Below are 24,860 nucleotides of genomic sequence, written 5' to 3' on the forward strand. Positions count from 1 at the left end.
CGCGCACCCCCCAAAAAATAAATCTCCTGGATTCTGACCGTCCAATGTTGACAACCCTGGTATAGGGAGACCATCTCCCTCCATAAGGTCCATTGTATTGTATCAACATGCTAAATGTGGAATCTGGCAAATTGAATGAATAATGTCCACCAGATTACATCAAAACTTCACTAACTTTTTGTTTGTTTTATAATAACTGTCATCTGACATGTGCACTCCAAACCCACTTGTAATACAATAAGAAAGAAAGAAAGGCAGAAAGGCAGAAAGGCAGAAAGGCAGAAAGAAAGAAAGAAAGAAAGATTTATCCAAAATAGGGACAGGTGTATTGTCATTTCATGGCTGAATGCAAAAGCAAACATTTAATGAAATATGAGAGAAATATAACGAAAAAAGTCAACACAACCATGTGGTCTTTTATCCACCGTCACAGATAGGACCATGGCAATGTCAACGGATTGACAAGCATCTGTATATCTTGAAATGCCATTAACCACTGTAATACACCGGTAATATCTTATGTCAGCTTTACCTAGTAGCCTACCAACTAGCCTACTACTACTACTATACAATAACCTAAAAGAAAAACACAACAACTCAATCATATAGTGATTAATGCAACAGGTTGTCAAACTGCAGTGCATAACCTACATGTGGCTATAGTCTATGGGTCAGCACTCAGCAGTGTTCTGTCTATTTGCCCGTTTGCAAAAAACAGCGTCATTAAACCATGATTACTTTGACAAATGCATGTTAAATGAAATAGCCACTCACACACCTGAACTAACTTAAATAAAGCAAGCAACCGCTGTGTTGACAAAGTAAAATAAGAAAATACAAAAGTAGCTAATAGTAGTAGTAGAGAGACGCTATGTGTATTTGGCTTTAATTCTACCAACCTTTCATCCAGTCCACAACTTCTTGCGGGGTCCACTTGGTAACGGGGTCCATTTTCACACGCACAGCCGAACCGAACCAGCCTGTTTAATTAACAAGCAGGCTGTTAATTTAACCAACTGACATAATAATTAGTAACTGTACTGTAACCACAATAACGCCACACAAATATCCACTGACACATACACAGTTAGACACACGCACGCACACACACACTGCCACCTCCTCGCTGTGCTGTGTGTGACACACTGAAACAAGTTTCTCTGCGTGAAAGCAGAGCCAGCAACACGAGCACATGGGGGCGGGGCCATGAGGCACTGGTGTCAAGTTGCAGGCTGTGGTGATCAAATTAGGGTTCGGGGGACCCCCAGGGGTCCAGGGGGGTTCAAAGTTCCAAGCTCCAAGCAGTGGTGGAAAAATGACTCACATTTTGAGCAGTGGTGGAAAAAGTAGGCTACTCACATTCTTTACTTCTTGTAAAAGTATCAATACTGCAATGTAGATACGTGTAGGCTACTCTGTTACAAGTAAAAGTCTGGAATTCAAAATGTACTTGAATAAAAGTAGGAAAGTATTGGCATCAAAATGTAGGCCTACTTAAAGTACTAAAAGTAAATGTTTGAAAATAGCAGATCTACAAGCTCATTGTGAGCTTAGATTGTCTATTTTCAAATAGCCACGCGGTATAAAGTAGGGCTAAAGTGGTTTATGTATGTTTTAAAATGCTAAAACTGCTTTTGAGTAAAAGTACAAAAATATCTAAATGTACTTAAAGTATATAGGCTAACAAAAGTAGAAAGTAAGCTACTCATAATGCATATAACAACACACAAGTTTTCAAATGTATAAAATGGATACACGTCTTTTGAAAATAGCAGATCTACAAGCTCACGATGCATGAGCTTGTAGATCGATCGGCTATTTTCAAATGGCCAAAATATAAGCCTACTCTTAGGCCTGAGGTGGTTAATGTATGTTTTCGTAGTAATAATCGAAATAAAAAAAGGAACATGTAACTAAAGCTTTCAAATAATTGTAGTGGAGTCAGGGCTGCCAATCACTTCAGTACTTTTACTTCTAGTCCACTTTTACTCAGGTCTGTCAAGTGCCAAGCCTCCTGGATCCAGCAAGAGTCTCCTGGATTTCAACCACATCTCCAGCTGGACTCCTGGATTGTTCTACTGGATTTCTCCTGGATCGGTATCAAACTCCCCAAATTCACCAGAACATGCATGGAAATCACATCTACTAGTCTAAGTTAAAACGTTTCCATTGGAACTTTTCAATGGAAACTATCTCATGTTTTCCTCATGACACATGTTGTATTATAGGGTGAAAGATTTACATATTTACGAACCGTAATTGTAAGGTTCTATAAAGTAACAATGTAATTCAGGAGTGAAAAAATCGAACCTCTGTTCGAAGTGGAGCTGTGTGTGTGTGTGTGTGTGTGTGTGTGTGTGTGTGTGTGTGTATTGCAGTTGATGCTCAGGGCAGGCTAGACTCAACAGCACCTCTCTGGTCACTCAGGGTTACTACATACAGGCTACATACAGACCCACAGACCCACCCACCCACATACCCACATACCTACACACACGGCCACGTATAGGGAGCTTGTGTTCCACACAGCTCCAAAAGTTATTATACAGGGGTGACCTGAGACAAAAAAAAAAAAGTTTGAGAACCACTTCACTATAGGCCAGTGGTTTTCAACATGTGGTCCGGGGACTACCAGTGGTCCTTGAGGGGGTTCTAGGTGGTCCCCAGCTAAATAGTGGAGAGTTGGTAACCAAATGGACCCTTATAGATCTTTAACTCTTGAAAGAGAAATGTTTTACCACATTTAACGCTCTCAAGAGTCAATTATTGTTCTGCATTACTTAATTTACAATAAGTCGACACAATCACAGAATAGTAGAAGAATTGTTATTTTGTTGTTTATATCTCTCTATGGCACCATATCAATATAGAATGGAAATGTGGTCAACATCTTATCCAAGTTTTAGGTCTGAGAGGCCAAATCTCATCAAATGGTGGTCCGTGGCTCAAATGCAGAATAAATAACGGGCCTTGATATGAATAGGGTTGAGAACCACTGCACTAGGCAATCATAGATTGTTTCTGATGTAGACATGAGAGGAGACACAAAGTATAAACATTCTTTTGCTCCTCCAGATCAGATGCACTCACTCTTCTCTTCCCATGGGAACCCTTTCTCCAGGAACCTAAAAAAGAAAACATGCTTCAAGTATAAGGCAACACCCAAACACATATTACAGAACTGGTTGTGGATGCAGAAAGATGAAAGATGTAATTAGAGGCTACTGGAAGATGCTTTTTCTGAGTGATAATCTGGTGTGTGAAAGTTTTGGTGATAAGGGCTAGGATGGATATACATTCTAGGGCTGGGATGATATGGGTAGCACACGATACGATAACTGTGGCGATACTGTATGTGGCCCTCGATGACGATAATATCACAATACACGATATCTGCGATACGCAATGTATATTTCATCAACAATCAAAATCACGCTGCCTGCAACCTCTAAAATTACACTCTAGATTAGGAAGATTTGGAGCAAAATCAGTAAGTAAAACAAAGTAACTAAACCAGTTACTAAACCTAGCACCCTATTGGATGAACTATTCAGCTGATCTACAAGCTCTGATCTACAAGTATACCAATAAGCCCACACACAGCATGTTGCAATGCGATGCACTGAGAACTTGTAGATCAGGTTATTCCCGGCAAAGAGATTATGGAGTAGAAGGAAAACAATCTGGGGGTCTATTATAGAGCTCTGGGGGACTCCGGTCAACTAAGTATATAGGGGTTTAAGTGGTTAAATAAATGTATCCGAGTAAATGTAAGTCATTACTCCCCCACCTCTGCTTTGAAGGGAGTGAACAACCCATGCTTTGACTTCCAGAGACATGTAGTTTGTTGGGCTGTGAGGGAACCCTGAACATCCTGTGTGGGGGAAGACGTGGGGTTCACCCCTGCTCTTCCACATACTTGTGGGCCTTCAAAGTCTAAAGAAACCCTCTCAGAAGTGGCACTTTCCCATCAGAAGCATGTATTTTCCGTGTGTTATTTGTGATCGTAATTGCCTGTTGGTTCCAATACATTCAGCTATTTTAGAAACAGGCCACCAACATGCTAGGGAAATTGCAGCATTTTGTTGTTCCTTTTATGGTGGGAAAACCCTTCATTTATTCACAGGCAATGAACAGAGTATAGAGTATAGGCAGCAAACACACTCTTGGTCCATTTAGGTTGCCACTTGTACACTCAGTCTTTAACCAATACCATCAGAACCCTTGCATTTCTATTCCATTTCACAATCATTATTATTAGTATAGTAATACATTCATGTATTCATCATTTTAATGTTGGTGTTGGCAAAGATGGGGCTCATTTTAATTACTTTGTGCCAATTAACCTAATACTTCATCATTTATCAGTTATATGTTTTGTACAGTACATTATTAATAATCTATATCAGCAAAGTTGAGCAATTGAAGTGCAGTAAAAAGAACCTTGAACCGTCATGTTATGTTGTTGTTTTTTTCATTGTGTCCTGTGTAAGAAAAGTATATATAAACTACCTCAAAGTTTTACTTAAGCTTTACTTAATTACTTTCCAACAATGTAATACAGACATTTTATACAAGTTAAAAAAGGACATCAATTTAAACAAGCCTAAAGGCTTTTTTGAGGTGTCGATCCTTTAAGTTTGTACCACTGAACCGTACGGTCATGAAACTGTACCTTTTCCTATGCAAACTAATAGTTTTCAATCAATCAATCAAACAGTACCAACGTCCAACATAATAGGTTATAGACAAATAGATGTATAGACAAATAGCCTATAGTTAATGCAAAACCTAAATTCAGTAGACATGCAGACAGTAACATGCACTGTATGTCACTACAGAAGTTATTCTCAACCTTTTTCATTTCAAGGACCCCCAGTTTGATATGCATTAGACCAGTGCTTTTTATTTTCAGGCCACGACCTCCCAAAATAATCATATTTGAACTGGGTAACCTGTCAAGCAATTGGAATTGTATAAGTTGAGGCATTTAGTTAGTTCCACAGATAAATATCGTGAAAATAGCCAATGTGAAATACGGTTGATCTCATCACTATGGGCCTATATGTGTCTCAGATAAAAGTGTAATAAGCACAAGCCTTTATGAAGTATTTGACTCTTAAGGTGGAGGTTTGTTTAAAACTTTGTTTTTGGTTAAAAAGTTCAAGCTATATTTTCTGATGACAGTAATCAATGCTATAGAGTTTTAGTTTTTGTTCATTAACAGGGGTCTCCCAGTCTCTCATTGGTGTAAAGTAACAAGTACAACATTTATTCAAGTACTGCAAGTACATTTGAGGCATTTTTACTTGACTGGAGCTTTTACTTCTACTCCATTACATCTCGAGGGCAAATAATTATACTTTTACTTCACTATTTGAGAACTGTAGAACTAGTTACTTTGTTTGTAGATTTTGATTATTACAAAACATTAACCACTGTCCATCTACAAATCGGACAGTGTGGTTTATGAGCTTGTAGATCTGCCATTTTCAAAAGATTACAAATTGTATACATTTGAACACTTGTGAAACTGTTGTTTGCGTCTGTGACTAGGACCCAAAAAATGTATAAAAGGCTCTCCTCGTTTCTCAGTATCATGCAAGTATCATGGTTCGTATCATGTCCTTAGCATGGTTTCATGACAGTATCACTTCGATATCATGGTCAGTTTCATGTCAGTATCAGGTCAGTATTATGGTCAGACTGGTTAGTCTTGCCATCTCAACATCATATTATGATGGCAACAGCCCCACCTAGTGCTCAACCTTGTTACCACACTTGCAAAAGATTGCCAGCATAATCTGTCAGGGATTATGAAACACTTCCAGTGCATGCAAGAATGTAGTCAGAAAATACACTGATACTTATTGATGTATTAATAAATGGTTGGGCCTTAAAACCTGCATGTGATTAACAGAGTTCAGTCTGTACATAGAGTTAACAGGAACCGTCTAGTTTTGAAAGCATTTAAAGACTTCTTCTGTATCTCAGTTTCTGAAATAATCGTGTGACGAGCACACTGATCTGTCAGCAATGAAACATTACTGCAATTATTGTCATTCCAATTAACCAGCATCCCTTAACTTTGATTCAATACGGTTTACCCCAAAACACCTGTTAACCTATGGCCTATTTGAAAATGACTCCTAAAACCTTTTATGGAAAACTTCACAGAAGCACAGAAGTGTCAACGTCTACTAAAACATTTCTTGGCCTCTGATAGAAGCAATATTTGTGCTTACACCTTTGGGCTTTGATAGAAATTAACCTCTTTACCTCTTTGTCCAAACCTTTAACACAAAATCTACAAACTCAGAAAATAGAATAAAAACAAAATACATTATTCTCAGCTTCTGCAGCAGATAGAAACAGAGCTTACACATTTGGTTTTCATAATGGTTCACTTTTATTTGTACAACAAAGGCAATTCAAATGGTAGTTTTCCCTCTTAGCACTGCAAGAGGCTTTTCTCAGACGTGTACAAGCTGGTACTGTTCAAGAGACTTAAACAAATGAAACTCATCACATTATTTACAGGTGTTTTTATTCTTTCATGTGCAAGTCATGTGATGTCTTTACTTTGTCATGGTTGATTTAAAGTCTTGGTAGTGGTTTGAAGGTCAAATTAAAGTACCTGAGGGATACAATGAGAGTGCTGTCATCATTGTCTTTCACTAGAAGGCCTCAGGCGGAGGTCTTTAATTCTTTAGTGAAAAAATGACAGGACACTCATCCTCATCAACGAGGAAATCCTTAATCCTTGTGATGGAACAGTTAGAATACTGGTTGGGCTTCTGGGTCCAGACACAGTATTCATACAAAAAGGCTTCCATTCTGTGTACCACAAAGGAATGCAGCATGAAAGTATATTTACATACTTTCTCTTGTGGAGAGAAGAGTGTCTGCTCCCCTGAGTTCTGGTGCAGCACTTCAGGTGGGCTATGAAAAAAGAAAAAACATAATAATTTAATTAAAAATAGTCATGTACTACTTGAGAACATAAGAAAATAAAACAAAGGAAAAGGAAACAAGCCACTCAGATTGATCATAGGAGGATTATGAGATAATGGGCAAATGTTTGTAAAAGACATACGCACCAACTACCTCTATCTGTAGGTCAACAGCAGTGGTTCCTAAGCGTTGTAAGGGTTCATTTAAAAAAAACTACAAATTTATGGAGTAAGCCTCATCCACGTAGCAGTGTGTGCCCTCTTCTTGATGGCGACAGCGACTCTTTTTGATGACTACCTGCCGGATGTGAGGAAGAGGAAACATTAGTTTATCTTCATTGTCACTCACAAAAAACCTCTGCAGCCTTTAATCTGTCACAAAAACTAAACACCGGTTTGTTGCCTATTAGCCTTGGTAAGCATTTGTCATAGGCTAAAACATTGTTTCGAATTTGCACCCGACAGAGTTCAAAGACAACGGTTTGTTTTTAGTTGAGCGCGCCAAACCTTTGAAGTGACATCTGACTCACCTGCTCGGCGCTTTGCCACATGACAACAGCTATGTTCCTCAGGACTACAATGACCCTGTTGGTGTCAACATGGCTTCTGTGGGAGAAAATGTCGTGATTTGTAACATGAGCTCTTAATGGCATTCAGGCAGAGGTCTTCTCTGCTTGATGAAGGTCACATCTTCATCTTCATCAGCCTCTTCCAAGCAGCAGTGTGCCTTCTTCCTGGTCTTGACGACCACCTGCTGTGAGGAAGAGGAAACAAGTTAGTTTACATGTCTTCATCATCACTCTTTTAGATTTAATATGCAGCTGTGGGTGCTAGGGGCATGTTCTCTCCGCCGCATCAGTGCCCATACCCTGGAAAGGGTTGGCAAAGTGGCCTTTCTGTGTCGAGTTTGTACTGCGCTGTATAGATGTTGGTCTGAGCCACACACTTCCTCAGCAACTTCAGTCAAGAAGAGTCTGAGGAAGTCCTCCGGTCTGTCTGATTGGAGGGTTGCAGCACCATTGATGGGCCCAGGTGTAGCTGAGAATGGGAAGGATTCAGGCCGTCAAGCCCTATCCTCACCACGCCAGCCAGGAGAAACAGGATCACCACGCACACGTCCCCTACCTGTAAATTATAGAAATACCTAATTACCATACAATATATACATTTACAATAGGCCTGAATTCAAATTTATTAAAGTGTCAGATCTTAACAAGTTATCTCAAGACACTTTACATAGGCTACAGAGCACCTCATGAGACCTCATGATAAGAGGACCCCACCCTGAGCAAGCAATTTCACAACGAAAAACCCCCTCTTAACTGGAGGAAACGTCAGGACAGACCCAGGCTCTAGGGTGGGAGGCCATCTGCCTCGACCGTGTCGGGGGGAAAGAAAGAGAGAACAAGGAGAGACAGATACAGGCAAATACAAGAAGTAACAGTAGATACAATTGTGTAAGATAGTATGTACTATAATATGGTTTAACAATAATGTTGAACAGTATATAATGGTAGAATATAAGAATATTAAGATAATCCACCTCCTCAATTAACCTCCTCAGGGCAAGATCTGGGCTACTATGGTTCTCTCCTCTCAAAAGCCGCTTTGGCTTTCCCTGAGGGTCGATGGCATGCCAAATCCGGTTTAGTATCATCCGGTTGTAGACCTTTGCAGCGATGCAGGTCAGGCTGATTCCTCGATAGTTGTCCGGCTTCGAAAGGTCTCCGGCTTTAGGCACCGGGATGATGTTGGAGAGAGACCACGTCAGGCAGCTTGTTGCCTAGCAGGGCAAGGTTACAAAACTGTAGGATGTTGTTGAGACCGCAGTTCTTTACACCTCTGGGGCATGTCGTCCGGTCCAGCACTCTTGCCCTCTCTCAGAGTGTTTTTCGCCCTGGCAAGCTCACTGACCGTGAAGGGACCATCATTGATGTTGAGGTTCTGGAGGAATGATGGCATTTTCTCCTCCTCTCCATCTGATGTTGTGCCCATCAGATGGAGAGGTTGAGGTTGTTGTGCATGGCCTTTGCATGGCCTTTCCTCAGGGCTGTGTCCCTCAACATGTCCATCCTTGGTCCTCTTCCGTGCTATCATCTCGTTGATGACCTTCCAGACTTCTTCATACTGCCTCTCTCACCTTGCACTGCCTGGACTCTCCCCTCCCTCTCCATCAGTTCCTTCCCTTGATCTTGTCATAGGTACTGAAGAGAAGCCGTTTGGCCTCGTTCAGTCTCCCACGTCTCTCCACAGTAGGCTCACGCAAAGCCAAGCCGTGCTTCCTCCACCCTGCCCCGTGCTGCTACGACCTCCGGTTGTTTGGACCACAGGGAGCTTCTGGTTTTGTCCAGCATGGGCACACACAGCCTGGTCGCCTCTTCGTTGGTGATATCGAATCGCCTGTATTTGCTGCTAGGCTCCACTTCAGCTGAAAGAGACTCCTAACCTCCTCCGAATACCTAGTTTGCGTCGATCGCCTTCCAGTATAATACACTCTTGGTCTATAGCTCAGGGTCCGCATTGTAATAGCAGTCCATGTATCTGTGGAGTGGGAGACAAAAGAAACTCCATATAAAGGAATTCCATATAAAAGAAACTCCATATATCTAACCAAATGGACACATTTCAAGCTAAAAAACAAAACCAAGTGCTTTTTACAAAATGCACTTTAACAGTAGGCCTCTCTCTGTAACCAAATGGACTCTTACAGTACTGCATCTCTCTGTAACTGACAACATGTCCCTCCTTGGTCCTCTTCCGTCCTATCATCTCGTTGATGACCTTCCAGACTTCTTCACACTGCCTCTCACCTTGCGCTGCCTGGACTGCCTGGACTCTCCGCACCGTCTCCATCAGTTCCTTCCCCTTGATCAGGCGATGCCAATTAAGCATACAAAGTCAAGTAATTATTACAATACCAAAATGTAACGTACAGAGTACAGATATAGCCTAACTGAACTAATAGATACATTTAGGACAAAATTAGCCCTGAATACAGGACATTCATGACCGTCCTGTATTCAGGGCTAGGACAAAATGACTCACATTGTTTCATTAATGCACAAAGGACATGGAAATAAATAATCAAATAACATGGAACCAGAAACAGAGCTTGTCTGTCTGTCTGTCTGTCTGTCTGTCTGTCTGTCCCACCATGTCATGCCACTGGACGTCACAGACGTGCTTTCTAACAGGACTGTTTGATCCAACATCTAAATCTAAATGTACATCAATAAATGTCACAAAATACAGCAAAATCCCCAAATTATGAATCAACTCATTCACTGAATATTTAACCACACCACTAACAACTGCCAGAAATGTTAGTTTTTCTGTTAATACCTGTTCAAGTAGTCGCAGAATATAATCGATCGACGCTAATAATGGAGGATGCTTCCATAAAAAAGCTAGTTCTGTTGAGTTTAAGCTAAACACAAAAACTTTGAGAGAAGCTGTGACCTCACCACTCTGACAGACAACAAATAAAGAATCCTTTTGCAAACAACATCCATGCATGTGCTGTTCTTTGTCAACAATGATCCAAACCTGATTTGGACAATCCACATTGGAGGCACGGTGTTATCAGCTGGGATGATGTGGGATCTGAATCTACTTGACATTTTGTCCAGTGTGCAGTAAGGCAATGATTTCAGTTGACAATTGATCTTACTCGACTACTGACCAACATTTCCGACAGAAAACCACAAACTGTTGGGAAGAACAAACATAATATGCTAAGCTGCCTAGCCAGGAGGAGACATGCACAGAGGGCCTTTGGTTTGGTTAATGAGAGCTAATAAGACACACCTGCTGGTTTAATTATCAGTGGTGGACGCAGCTGTGTTATCCAGTTAGTCAATTAGTCCCTGGACCCCACTTTGAGAACCACTGGTTCTACTTCTATGATAGTAATTGAAAAAGAGTAGGTGTTTCTCTTTTTTTCCTTCTTTCTTTTCTTCAGTCATCAAATCAATTTCTGTATAGGCCTACTTTTAGCTTTGTCATCTTAAATAAAGATGACCAAGTAGGCTATACTGCCCTACAAAGGCAGAGTGCAGTAACTACGTACAAGAATTTCACTAAAAAATGGGTTTAAAAGTGTTCAGCCAAATGAGATAAAGGCATGAAGTTATATTACAGTGATTATTCTTGAGCTAATTGTTCATCCCTCAATATCATGAAGGCTAATTTGACCTTTGGGCAACACAAATAAGTCGGTGTGTCCGAAAACGTAGTTACACACACACACACACACACACACACACACACACACACACACACACACACACACACACACACACACACACACACACAGTCAAAGAGTACTAATTAGGCTACATCCCAGGCCAGAACATTGAACAACTTCGACATCTTGTGGTCAATCTGGCTAACTTCACCCAGCTTTACAGCTGGATATTTTGATAGAGGTAAACGCAGGACTCAACTATGGTTTAGTGATGAATCATCCCTTTTCACAATTTTGTGAGAGTCGTTTTTAGCCCAAGGAATGTTTTTCGTTCAAAGGAAATGCTTGCATGCAATGGTTTCAGAATCGTGAAAACCCCTAGTGTGACCCCTCACATTGCTACTTTTTTGTATTATTTTCTTGTATAAGCCTAGTAAAGACAATGGGACACAAACTTTCGGTTCCATTTGGTTCAATTTGTACACTGGCAGGGATACCTTGAAATGTTAACGTTTTAGTCCAGTAGCCAGCCCATAGAGCCCCATTGTGAACCCGGACATTTTGAGTACCCTAAAGTTTTATGTTAGAAATGTTGAGTATGGGTCCCCAGCAGTTAGAAACTGCCGGATGCTAACTTGCATATGTTGGGCAATTTTCATAATGAGCATAATTAGATTAAATTAGCATAATCACCTATAATAATGGAAAATATGTCAAAAACTGATTGGACGATTTGAACAATATTGGAGTGATTTTGGGGGTTATTGAGGATGCTGAATCCATTTCTGATATTTTCTAAATTCAAAACGGCCGTTTTAAACCGGAAATTGCCATATACCAACTTAAATTGGGATGATTTTGATACTTTTTTGTTGATTTTGATTATGAATTAAATTATAAATGTTGTTATTTATATGCTTATAGATTATCTGCATTTCAAAAGCAAAATATAGACAATCCACACAAATTATTAGAACAATGACTGCCACAATAGCCTATCAAAAATAGTCACTTCATCATTTGGAAAATCAACAAAAAAGTATCAAAATCATCCCAATTTAAGTTGGTATATGGCCATTTCCGGTTTAAAACGGCCATTTTGAATTTAGAAAATGTCAGAAATGGATTCAGCATCCTCAATAACCCCCAAAACCACTCCAATATTGTTCAAATCGGCCAATCAGTTTTTGACATATTTTTCATTATTATAGGTGATTATGCTAATTAAAGCTAATTATGCTATTTATGAAAATTGCCCAACATATGCAAGTTAGCATCCGGCAGTTTTTAACTGCTGGGGACCCATACTCAACATTTCTAACATAAAACTTTAGGGTACTCAAAATGTCTGGGTTCACTTTCTGGCTACTAGACTATTTGAGAAACACTGCTGTACGTTATGGACCAGAGCGCAGCGGTCAGCTGACGCCTGCATGTCACGTGGCCTGCAGTGTATGTGTGTAAAAACAAGCAGAGCTCAGTACAGTAACAACACTAAGAGAAAACAACACAGCCAACATGTCGTGGACCAGGTACCAGCTGTTCCTGGCCTTCCTTATGCTCACAACGGGCTCCCTGAACACCCTGTCTGCCAAGTAAGTCTCCTATTCATTCATAACATAATATACCAGTTATTACGAGCTTATTAACACTAAACATTCATAAGTAAGGATCATGTCATTGTATGAGCATGCATAGAGATAGTACTATTAGTCTACTATGTCTATGTAGGATATTATTAGGCCTATTCACGTGCAATCAGCTTAAATAGGTTGGCTAACTTGGTTTATAAAGTGGGAGTTTAAGAGTTCAGCATCGATTTCCATTTGTAGACCGGTATCGTATCATTTCCCCTGGTTAGCACTTTTAGCTAAGGCATAATGGCTCATGGAAAACAATGCGATTGTCCTCCTCATTCATTCACGCATCTTGTGGGATCAACATCTTCCAGTTTGCTGATACAAAGACTGATCAAATAAATCGTAATGTGGCACGATCAAAGCGCTTGTACCCAATCGTCGTGTGTTCATTCAATAGCCGTTTAGTTCTTATCTGTGTATTCGACAACTTAAAAAGTCAATTCACGTTTATCAGCGTCGATGAACTGGGCTGCGCTGCGTGTGGAGGCACTGTTGTTGTTGTTAATGATCTACTACACAACACATCATGTTATAGGCCTAATTGTTGAGATGAATCTCCTCGACTGGGTGCAGCTAATTATAAATAGCTGGATCACAATGTACCACAGTATAAAACTTAGATAGATAGATACCTTTATTATCCCAAGGGGGAAATTCAGTAAATTTGACTGTGTAAAACTAAACTAAAATGACTGATTAGCCTAGCTTTAAATAATGTTATAGTTATAGTTAAATCTAATTTTTCAGGGTTCATTTCAGGTAGTTCAGGGTTCATTTGGGGTCCAACCAAAATTCGTGTGTGTGTGTGTGTGTGTGTGTGTGTGTGTGTGTGTGTGTGTGTGTGTGTGTGTGCGTGCGTGCGTGCGTGCGTGCGTGCGTGCGTGCGTGTGTGTGAGAGAGAGAGAGAGAGAGAGAGATGTCATGGTGTAACTATACACCCTAAATGTCGTGCCAGTGTATATGGAGAGGTAGAGCAATGTCAGCAAAACCTCTGTAAGTCATGCTTGCTTACTTCTGTAATAAACTGGGATATAGACCAGCTCTGCATGTTGAGTCATCATGCTGAATTCTATTGGTCTAGTTGCGCTTCTGCTTGAGTCTGCTTTGGTAGGCATGTTTCTAGGACACTATGTATTATGCAATAGATTTATTTTAAGAATAAAGGCCTACACACTTTTTTGAAGGGGTTAGCTAGAATTTGCTGTGTCCTGAATAGGGTTGGGATCCTTAAGGGTTTGAAAGACACTGGGTTCGTAACCATTTCCTTTAACAATTCCTATAGGGGGTTCCAAATGGCCCTTTAGAAGACTGTTACGGGTCCATTTGGTTTCATTTGTACCCTCTCAGAGTCATGGTGGTACTTGCAATTAAAACATTTGAGAACCATTGGTTTTTGCGACTGTAGGTCGCAGTTTACTATCAGAACCGTCACAGCTTGTCCGTATACATCCGTCTGTCCGGACGGACGTGTACACATTTTTACGGTCTATGGGTTTGCCGTTCTGACATCATGCTCTGATGTCACTGTGATGTCACACTAACAGAATCCCTTTTATGCCCATACATGGAGTTCCCTGATGTCATCAATATTAAGCCCATATCTAACAGGACTTCATATGGGAATGCCTATATGGAGGCCACATCGGCCACATACCACACTAACAGAATCCATATATGGCCAAGACAGCCCCTATCTGTGTGGCTGGCTACAGACAGGGATCTCCATGTATGGGCATAAAAGGGTATGATGTCAGAGGTCATAGACATCATAGGACTTTCACATAATGAATAACTGAGTAAGCATGTTTGGGCTCTCACAGTATATCTCCATATACAGTACATGGATGGGTACCAGGGATCTCCATACAGTATATGGGTAACTGGTCCGATATACTGTACATTACTGGCCAGATGGCTAAGACATGGCGCAACCTCGCCCTTTAAGGCAAGGTCGCCTTGTCGCCCTGAGGCGTCTTACTAGTGTAATTGTATGTCAGCCGTGAAGTCCACATAACCAGCTCTGACAGTGTGATAAAAAACTGTTACGGAAACCGCTCCTCAATTTTGGATCCGGTTCTTTCGGCTCCTCCGGTTCTGTAGGCTATCTCATTCTCAACCCGTGCTGCTTGCACAGTGTACAATACACAAATGTAGTAAAACACAGGTAACGTTTCAGTGACTTTCACTTTGAAACACAAACAGTAGCGTCACATGAAACCCACCATTTCCCTCTGCTTACTGAGAAGAAAGGCTTCAAGCCGGACTCTGTTACAACAAAGACACACCCAGCCATGCCTTTCGCTTTCATTCGTTCCAACACGTTGGGTCCTCTCGTGAAATATTGTGACTGTGTGTGTGTCTGACCTTGCAAATTGATTGTACCCTGCAAGTTCCAACACACAGCATTTTGTCAGTGTCAGGTTAGAAACCTTGCATGTCCAAACTATACTCTTCAGGAAAAATAACCTCTGTTCCAATGGATCCAATGTAGTTATTATTTAGTCACAAGCTCTTGTTAATACTCTTTATCGGTTCAATAAAACCCACAGACAAACTTAACCACTTTCTCAAAAACTAAAATCCAATATAGCTAAAAGAGATATTTAATAAGCTCACATAGCGCCAGTGACACGTTGTGAGCTTGTAGATCGGCTATTTCTTTCTACTTTTGTGAGACACTGTAGTATGACGAAGTAGGTCATTCATTTGCGATCATTGAAATATGGAGATACAGGGTTTCTGCCCGACAGCTATGTCTGATCCAACATAACAAAAACACAGATGAACTTAAGACCTAGATTATTTGGATCAGTCCCCAAACACACTCTAGACTGGCCTCTGGAGCAGTGCTTTTCAGAGTGGGGTCTGTCTGGCGATCCCCAGGGGTCATCGTCATCCCCCCTGGAAACCTCCAGCCAAATGAGGAGTAGTTTAAATTCAATTCCCTTGATATAAGTCAAATACAATAAAAAAAGTATACATCATATATCGATGACATTTAGACCAGTGAACCCTTATGGGTCCATTTGGTTCCATTAATTGTACATCCTCAGAGTCATGGGGGTCCTTAAAATGTAAATGTTTTAAGTACCTCTGATTGAATACAAGAATGCTCACCCCGGGTCAAATCTGGTGACGTCGGAATCGTCACCAGTTGCCACCAGGCTTTCCTAAACGTAACCTCAGTATTATGCCTAAACCCTAACCTTATTCCCAAACGTACCTCAGTAAAACTATGCCTAGATCTAACCTTTTTCCTTAACAACCCTAACCCTAACCCTAAAACTATGCCTAACTCTAAACGTATTCCTAACCTTAACCTCAGTAGAACAAATACAGAACCGCTGGGGGAAAGTGGTCAGTGAAAAAATTGGTGGGGCTGAGTATGTTTTGACTGGGGCAAGCGGTGATTTAGAAAACCTAATTTAAAACCACCGCACGTGTTGGTAATCACTGTGTGTTTCCCTTGGACAATCATTTAATTTAATTTAGTCCATGGTCTAACAAAACTCAGTTTGGGAGACTGCTGTGAATACGTTTGAAAGGCCCTAGTCTAGAGCATTGCTGAATGTGTCAGGAAAGTGCTGTCATCACCTTTTATTCTTGTCGGGTGACTGCTGTGACTCAGACAGAAGGCTCACATGCCAGTCATGCTTTTTACAAACCGGTCTGCCTGTAAAAGTCGATAGACATGTACTGTAACAGACATTGATTAACCTGGGCTACAGTACAGCTGATTGCATTCCTCTGTATAGGAGGTACATCATTGTGTAGAATTACCCACTTAAGCCCTATATACTTTGTTGTCTGTACTTGGCCCCCTCCGTTTCCCACTGTACACCAAATCTCTTCAGTGAAAATAGCTGATCTATACAAGCTCAAAATGCTATTTGCTGAAGGTCAGCTACTGTATATGACATGCCCTGAACAGGGGCGCTAGGGTTCATGTGGGTTAAGTCTGTTTTGGATGGTCTTGTCTTGTCCAACATTTTAATTCAAACTACTTCAATGATGTCTTCTTGTCTGTGTCTGATAGATGGGCTGACATGTTCAGGGCTGAGGGTTGCCATGGCGACAAGGAACATAATTTCTCTCACCCGTTTGTACAGGTAAGGTAACATCACCACTCAAAACCAATATTAAACAAAGGATAGTCAAAGCCTTATCTTTAATGTAACAGTGTGCAAGGCAAGACGTTTCAATGTTATTACATCTGATCTCGTCTGATCATGACCTGACCCGATGTAATAACATCTTCTTACCTGCTATATGTGTCTTGCTCCTGAGATGCCTGATTTTGGCTTGACGCGCGGTGGAACCGCCCTTTAATCATTAAATAAAGTGTCGTTACATTGTTGCTTGAGTAAAACTGCAGAAAAATAGAAAAAAGTTGAAAATAGTGATAAAGGTGATTATGATTACCTTTACCGGTCGATTTGTTTCCATTTGTACTTAGTTAAATTAATGTTGAGGATTTAAAACAAACAACAAGCTCAAAAACACATCTCTACTACTTTTGATACTTCTGTGTGATGCTCTATAATATAGCATGATTAAGTAGGGTGATAATTTACAAAAACACGCACGCACGCACGCACGCACGCACGCACGCACGCACGCACGCACACACACACGTTAGAATTTGGATATAATAGGTATGTAGCAACGATATACAGGTACAGGTATATGTATGTAACGCTGTAAGGCTGAGGCAGTGAATCACTCTGCTACACTCACCCCCTTTTGACGTCCTCTTCCTCCCCATTGTAACGCCCGATTCGATCCCGGGTCTCCCGAAAGTCTTAACCACTAGACCAAAGTGATATCCCTGTGGACGCGGAGGAGATACTAGACTTTTGAGGACATCAGGCTGAGCAGTGAGTCACTCTGTAACATGTATATCTTTTCAATGAACTGTGGCACCCCTATGTTCCCTGTGGCAGGCGGTGGGCATGTTCCTGGGCGAGTTCAGCTGTCTGGCGGTGTTCTACATCCTGCTGTGCCATGATAGACGCTCTCCAGTGCCCAAGGTTAACCCTGGTCAGGCCTTCAACCCTCTCCTTTTCCTCCCTCCTGCTCTGTGTGACATGACTGGAACCTCCCTCATGTATGTTGGTAAGTGACACGATGGGCCCGAGTTTATAAGGAGTCACAATTAAATCGTTAATCGCAATTATTTGAGTGACAATTGTCATGTCATGTCATAATCGTGACAGCCCTATCCATGTGTTAGGGCATTCACGAATAGTGATTTTTAGTATTCGAATTATTCGACCTCAAAGTATTCGAATAGTCGAATATTTGACAGGACTGGCCAAACTGTCAAATATTAAGTAAGCAAGAGGCGAACATTGTGAAAATAGCCGATCTACATGCTCACAATGCCTCGCGTTGCGAGGCGTTGTGAGCATGTAGATCTGATTTTCACAATATTTATCTGCGGAACCGAGTCACATTAAATGTAATACCTACAATTCCAAGTGCTTGTCAGGGTGGGGGTCCCCAGTTAAAATATGTTTATTTTGAGGGTCACGGCCTAAAAAGGTTTGAGAACCATTGACAACTCATTCTTATGACTTCCTATCTAGCCAAGCTTTATAAACTTACTATATATTTTTTTAAAGAGAAAAAGAAAAAAGCGAATATTCGACTTCGGTGAACAACGTCGAATAGTGACTTTGATATTCGAATATTCGAATATGTGGTGAATGCCCTACCATGTGTTCTCTGTAACAGCCCTCAACATGACAAGCGCCTCCAGCTTCCAGATGCTGCGCGGGGCGGTGATCATCTTCACAGGCCTGCTGTCCGTGGCCTTCCTGGGCCGGCGGCTGCTGCCCAGCCAGTGGATCGGCATCGTCATCACCACCCTGGGCCTGGTGCTGGTGGGCGTGGCCGACTTCTTCAGCGGCAAAACGGACGACACGCACAAACTCAGCGACGTCATCACCGGTAAAGTGTGTGTGTGTGTGTGTGTTTGTGTATGTGTGTGGTGGGTTCACGTGGGAATACCGCCCTGGACTACTGTACTTCGGAGGTTCTCAAACCTTTTCCATGTCAAGGAACCCCAAATGGATACATCTGGCTGCGGTCCCCGATCTGAAAGTGCCAGGAACACCCAGAAGAGAAGATTTGTGTTTAAATAAATAAATAAAAGTTGCAATCCTATTGGGGCAGCATCTAGATACATGTTGAAATCACACTATATATCGGGTTTCTTGTATCTATATCTATATTTTTTCTCTCCAAATCTTCACTGTACTTCAAAACAAAAACTGAAATATCTTTTGCTCTTTTTTTCTTTTGTTACTTACTAGACATGGGTGCTCACTGCTGACTGTGATGTTCTCTGAACAAACAAAAAGAGCAACTTTCTTGAGGATCAAGAATAATGTCTTTTTCACAGACCCTTGAAAACCATTCAAATATCCTTGGCCATAAATGTAAGAGTGGACAGAGCCAAACAATATGTATTAATCATGAATCATTTTGTTTCCTTCTGTCGTGGAATAATGGATCCTATGCATAACCTTATGTTTTCATTAGTGCCAAGCATTAATTAATTAATTAATTAAACAACTATGTATTCTAAACCAGCCTAACTCCGAATTTCATCAGGCAATTCTGTTCCCAATTCAAGGCCAGTATAATCTACTAATTGTATGACAGCTAGGGCAGCTCTCCATCAAGTAGATCCCCCTCGTTATCTCAATGCCATACTCCAAAAAGTCCTCATGTTTAGAGTAGCCTTGATTAGATTTCCCCAATCAAAACACTTAGGTCAGTGCAACCTGCACACTGGACATGGGCTGAAGTTCTGTGTGTTTCCATCATTTCCATCATGTTCAACTGCTGTGTTTCTGTCGTTCCCTGCAGGAGACCTTCTGATCGTCATGGCTCAGGTTATAGTTGCTGTGCAGATGGTCCTGGAGGAGAAGTTTGTCTACAAACATGACGTCCATCCGCTAAGGGCCGTGGGAACTGAAGGTACAGCAAAACCCATCACATGAGTTCACATTTAGGCTTTGTTCTGACCGCAGGCAAAGATATGTTTCTGAAATATCATCTTAGATCATGGGTCTTCAACACGGTATCTGGGACCCCTAGGGGGTCCTCAGAGTTATTATAGGGGAGCTGCTAAATCGCGGTGTACTTGTGAATCGGCTTGTAAATCATCTGTGTTCAGATTGAGGCATTTAGCTCATGCTGTTATCCGGGGCGTCTTAGAGGAGTCGGATAAGCTTCATTCCTTCAGATGTCTACATTCCAACCAGACAAACAGCCAAAAACTCAAAGTTCAAGTGGATGACCCCACAGTAGTGTGTGCTCGTTATCTTCTTTCAATATTACGTTTGTCTTTTAAAAAACAACCTCGTTGGTTAGTAGAGCAGAGAAATGTAAACATGTAGGACAGGTGAAGCAAGGACCCCTACTTTAGTACGCATTAGGCCATGGACCCCATAACTCTGACATTGAACAAATGGGTCAATTTGGTTCCATTTGTACGCTTTCCGATTTGGTTCCCAACTATACATTATTTACAGTACCTGGGGACCCCCTGGAAGACCCTCTGGTCTAAGACACTATCTCCATGCTGTGGATTCATATAATAAGTACAACATACATAACTAATGAGCCAATCGAATAGATAAATAAGTCTAAAGGGCACCTATAGAAACAATCTTTTTCATCATCACACAAATGTTGCTATTTTCGCAACCCGACCTGCTGTCAATAAAGACAGATAGCATTGTCAATTACTTAATCAGAACATGGGTGACTGACAGTCCTGACCCAACAGAGTTAAATCAGCCGAAATGAATTGGGTATTATTCCTATTAGCGGCCTATAATAAGACATACACTCACTGTCTTGCACTGGGTGAATATGCCAGCTTTGGAAAAGGGGTAAGTGATCATGTGCCTGAAAAGGTTGTCCACCCTGCCCTAAATACTTGTATGACAATAGAAAATAGCCAACTCTCCTATGCTGGTCGCTAAAAAACTGTGTGATTCATTTATTCAGACCAGGCAGACCAACAGTGAAAGCATCGGTAGGAGTTTATACAAATACTTTGTCCCCCTCTAGTGACCATGCATGAACACAAACTGTCAAATAATAGCAACACATAATATTATTGTCTCCACCAGCCGAAGGCTGAGGGAGAGTATGTTTTCCCCTCCGTCCGTCCGTCCGTCCGTCCGTGCGTGCGTCCGTCCGTCCGTCCGTGCGTCCGTGCGTCCTCGCAGTTTGTGAGCAGCTAATCTCAGTCACCGTTGGCCCGATCGCTGCCAAACTGAGCACACACACTGGATGCCAATCTAGAACCTCTGCCCCACATTTTTCAAATCAGCCTCATGGTGGCGCTATAACAGGCCGATTTGTGTGGCCTGGTTGTTACCAGCTAATCTCCGGCGCCGTTGGCCCGATCGCTGCCAAACTGAGCACACACACTCCCTGGATGCTAATTCAGAACCTCTGCCCCACATTTTTTAAATCAGCCTCATGGTGGCGCTATAACAGGCTGATTTGTGTGGCCTGGTGGAGACCTGTGCTCGGAAGAGCACTGCTTCTAGTTATCTCTGTGTCAAATATTCAAATCGAGGTATCAAAATATCCATGCTAGATGTACACAAACTTGCTCTAGCAATCAGGACAGAGCAAGCTACACAGCTGGGATTTATTCTTTCAGATTACTGAGCAGGGGAGGAGGGAGGGCAATCACTTCAGTGTGGTTGGCAGTAAAAGCCAAAAGGTCGTAGTAGTCATTTTTTACTGACATCTCATTGAGAGGTGTCTTATCAAGAAGGAACTTTAGGCGGATAAGTTATAGGAAGAAAATGTGAACTTTGTATAGATTCATTTGGAGCATGTGGGCAGCTTTAGTCTATCTCAGGGGCAACCTTAGGCACGGGTGCCAACATTGGCACAGGGGAGGGTGATCACTGGCACAATGGCAGAAGTGTGAGAGAGGATTTTTATTTATTTTAAAAACAAATGTTTTAAAAGTGGTCATTGAAATTAAGTCACCTAATTTGCAACAAATTACATCCTGCACATAATCCAACATTGATTAAAACTCTGAACTTTGACTGGGGGTGGAGTCGGGGAGATAGGTGGGTTACTGCTCTGAGTCTAAGGATCGTTATAACAATCAAATCATGTCCTGACAATCAAAATATGTCTGAATTTTTGATGGGTTGTCATTAAAATGTTTACATGGCACACTGACTATCTCGAAAATAAAAACATGGCACTTTATTTCAAAAAGGTTGCTGACCCCTGGCCTATCTGGATAAGAACGTCTGCTAAAATGCCTAAATTGTAGATTTCATCCAAACACAAACACTGCGTCCCCACAGGTTTCTTTGGCTTCTTCATCCTGTCGCTGCTCCTCATCCCCATGTACTTCATCCCGGCCGCCGGCTTCGCTGACAACCCGCGGCAGGTGCTGGAGGACGCGCTGGACGCCTTCTGCCAGATCGGCCACAAGCCGCTCATCCTGCTGGCGCTGCTGGGCAACACGGTCAGCATCGCCTTCTTCAACTTCGCCGGCATCAGCGTCACCAAGGAGATGAGCGCCACCACGCGCATGGTGCTGGACAGCCTGCGCACGCTGGTCATCTGGGTGGTGAGCCTGGCGCTGGGCTGGGAGACCTTCCACGGCCTGCAGGTGCTGGGCTTCGTGGTGCTGCTGCTGGGCACGGTGCTCTACAACCAGCTGCACCGCCCCCTGCTGGCCCGCTGCGGTGTGGCCGCCTACCAGGAGGAGGGCAGCCAGGCGGAGAGGGACAGGCTGCTGGACGAGGGCCGGGTGCAGGCCGGCGACGACAGCTAACCCCGCTGGCTCTCAAACCTTTAGTTTTTACATTTCAAGGAACTCCACTTTTAATATGCGTCAGGCCAGTGTTTCACGGGCTGAGGCCCTGTCTGTTTTAAACATGTTCTTCCTTTCATCCACTTTCAAGAATATTTTGGGAAGTCATTATATTCTCAAATATATACAGTAGTCAAAAATATTATAAAATTGCGGAAATGGCTGATCTAAAAGCTCACAACGTGTCGCATTGCAATACGTTGTGAGCTTGTACATCAATTATTTTCGCAAGATAAGAAGTATATAGTGTGCACATGTGGGGGGAGGGGTCCCAGCTTTTGTCAGGTTTAAGAAGGAGGGTTCTAAGCCTATGTAATGAACAATTTGGGGGAACCACTGCATTAAGCCACGGGCCCCTATTTGACTCAACTGTTTGTTTTTTTTATCTCTGGGACCCTCATCTACACATTAAAATCCTCTTAATTTAACTATGAGAGTGTTCAAATGGAACCAATTGGACCCATAAGGGTCCACTTGGTTCCATTTGTTCATTGTCAGTGTTACAGACACGTGAGGTTCCATTTGGGCCCCTGTAGCTCCCCGAACAGTGAGTTTCGACCACACCTCTCTGTGTACTGCGTGACCACGAACGTGAGACAGCGTCGTGGAATTGTCTTGTCCTACACATTATTGTGTATCATTATTTTATGCTTTAACTATTAAAAAATAGCAGATATACAAGCTCACAGCGCGGCACCGAGTGCCGCGCTGCGAGCTTGTAGATCTGCTATTTTTGAAAAATCGTGAAAATTTGAATTTTGACCTGATTCTATTAGTGTCTTTTGAATCCTTCTAAGGTTTTTTGAAAAACCTATGTTTCTATGTCAGCAATCTGGCCAGCCATTGTCAAAGAAAAGGTCCTTTTCACTTAAATGGAGCTCAGTTAGTCTGTTCTTGAGAGACTAACTATGTCGGTGGTTTGCACACATTTTCACGACTTTTTCAAAAATAGCAGATCTACAAGCTCACAGCGCCGCGCTGTGAGCTTGTATATCTGCTATTTTTCACTGGTTAAAGCATTCAATAATTCTAGGCCTAAATGGGTTAAATGTCACAGATGACCACTGATGACAGGCGCTCTTTGAAATGGTTTTGTTCACGTTATCTCACTTTAACTGACACTGGAAGCGTGACAGATTTTACCGTTGTTAATAACTGACTAGTGGGCTGTGCTGAAGATTTTATTATATGCTTAATTGAATTTATAGAAAAGGCTTAATTGAATTTATATAACAATCATTTTATCTGCAGTATTAAAAGCCAACCGGATTTTATTTTTTAGAAACATCTCGGCAGAGACAACAGAACAGAGAGTTTTATTCAAATGACTGTCAAGAAAGGGAAAATGTATGTAAAAAACATATCATCTCATGTAAAGCGACCTGGTCAAATGATCAAATAATGTGTGTATATCTTATTGTCTGCTTTTAGTCATTTTTAAATGTTGCTAATTGTATTCTTTTTTGCCAAATGGTTGGATACTGTACATTTTAAAGAACTGTTATTTTATTTTATTTCTATTCGGTTAAAGACATTATCAAATGTAGAAATTCATTTTGAAACAATATCATTTGTATACATTTTCCTGCAGACTCACTGATAATAGTTGGTTAATATACAGTATACATACGTATACGTATATAACATTATAGTCACCATATGCCATTTATTAACCACTTCAACCATGGAATCCCAATTTTTGGCAGGTGAACATTTTAAAATAGAAGATCTTCAATCTCATAGGTAGGCCTAAACTATTTTCACATCTTTGGGAAACTTTTCCAAAGATCTGAACATTTTCCAAAATCTTTGAAAATATGGCATAAAACAACAGAGCTAGTAGTTTTGCACCATATTTTACAGGATTTCGCTGGTACCACTGTAATTACCATGAATTGTTGTGTAACTTAGAAATTACTGTATCAGACAGTACTGCAAGAAAAAAGGGAAATAACTGTCATTGGAATGACATGTTTTTAATGCTGACATTTTATTTCTACTCCATCAATGTTGTTTACAGACAAGAAAGTTCAAGGTAACGTGAACATCACTTATTTTCGCCAAGCAAAAAAAAAAGTGTTGTGCGATGGAGTATGAAGTAAGCCTTATAGAGCAGCGATTCCCAACCAGTGGCCTGGTGAGTGGGGCCCACTGGTGGGCCGTGAGGATATTGCAACTGGAGCAGGGCCCAAATCATTTACTAA

General features: G+C 41.5%; 2 protein-coding genes across 2 annotated transcripts in view; one reads left to right on the top strand and one right to left on the bottom strand.

Moving 5' to 3' along the window:
* LOC308301331 (connector enhancer of kinase suppressor of ras 3-like) overlaps positions 1–1,130 on the bottom strand; it is a 58,277-nt gene extending 57,147 nt beyond the window's left edge. Inside the window, exon 1 of the mRNA XM_080745282.1 lies at positions 900–1,130. Within this exon, the coding sequence (XP_080601408.1) occupies positions 900–951 (52 nt within the window). The 5' untranslated portion in view covers positions 952–1,130. The remainder of the gene's footprint in view (positions 1–899) is intronic.
* An 11,515-nt stretch (positions 1,131–12,645) lies between these two features.
* slc35f6 (solute carrier family 35 member F6) lies at positions 12,646–23,317 on the top strand. The gene is made up of 6 exons (XM_080744281.1): positions 12,646–12,734; positions 16,816–16,888; positions 17,723–17,894; positions 18,516–18,731; positions 19,656–19,766; positions 22,142–23,317. The coding sequence occupies exons 1-6, from the start codon at positions 12,658–12,660 to the stop codon at positions 22,615–22,617; spliced, it is 1,125 nt and encodes a 374-aa protein (XP_080600407.1). The 5' UTR covers positions 12,646–12,657; the 3' UTR covers positions 22,618–23,317.
* Positions 23,318–24,860: the final 1,543 nt, after the last annotated feature.

Source organism: Nannobrachium achirus, assembly GCF_963921795.1.
Source record: "Nannobrachium achirus genome assembly, chromosome: 16".
NCBI lineage: Eukaryota > Metazoa > Chordata > Actinopteri > Myctophiformes > Myctophidae > Nannobrachium > Nannobrachium achirus.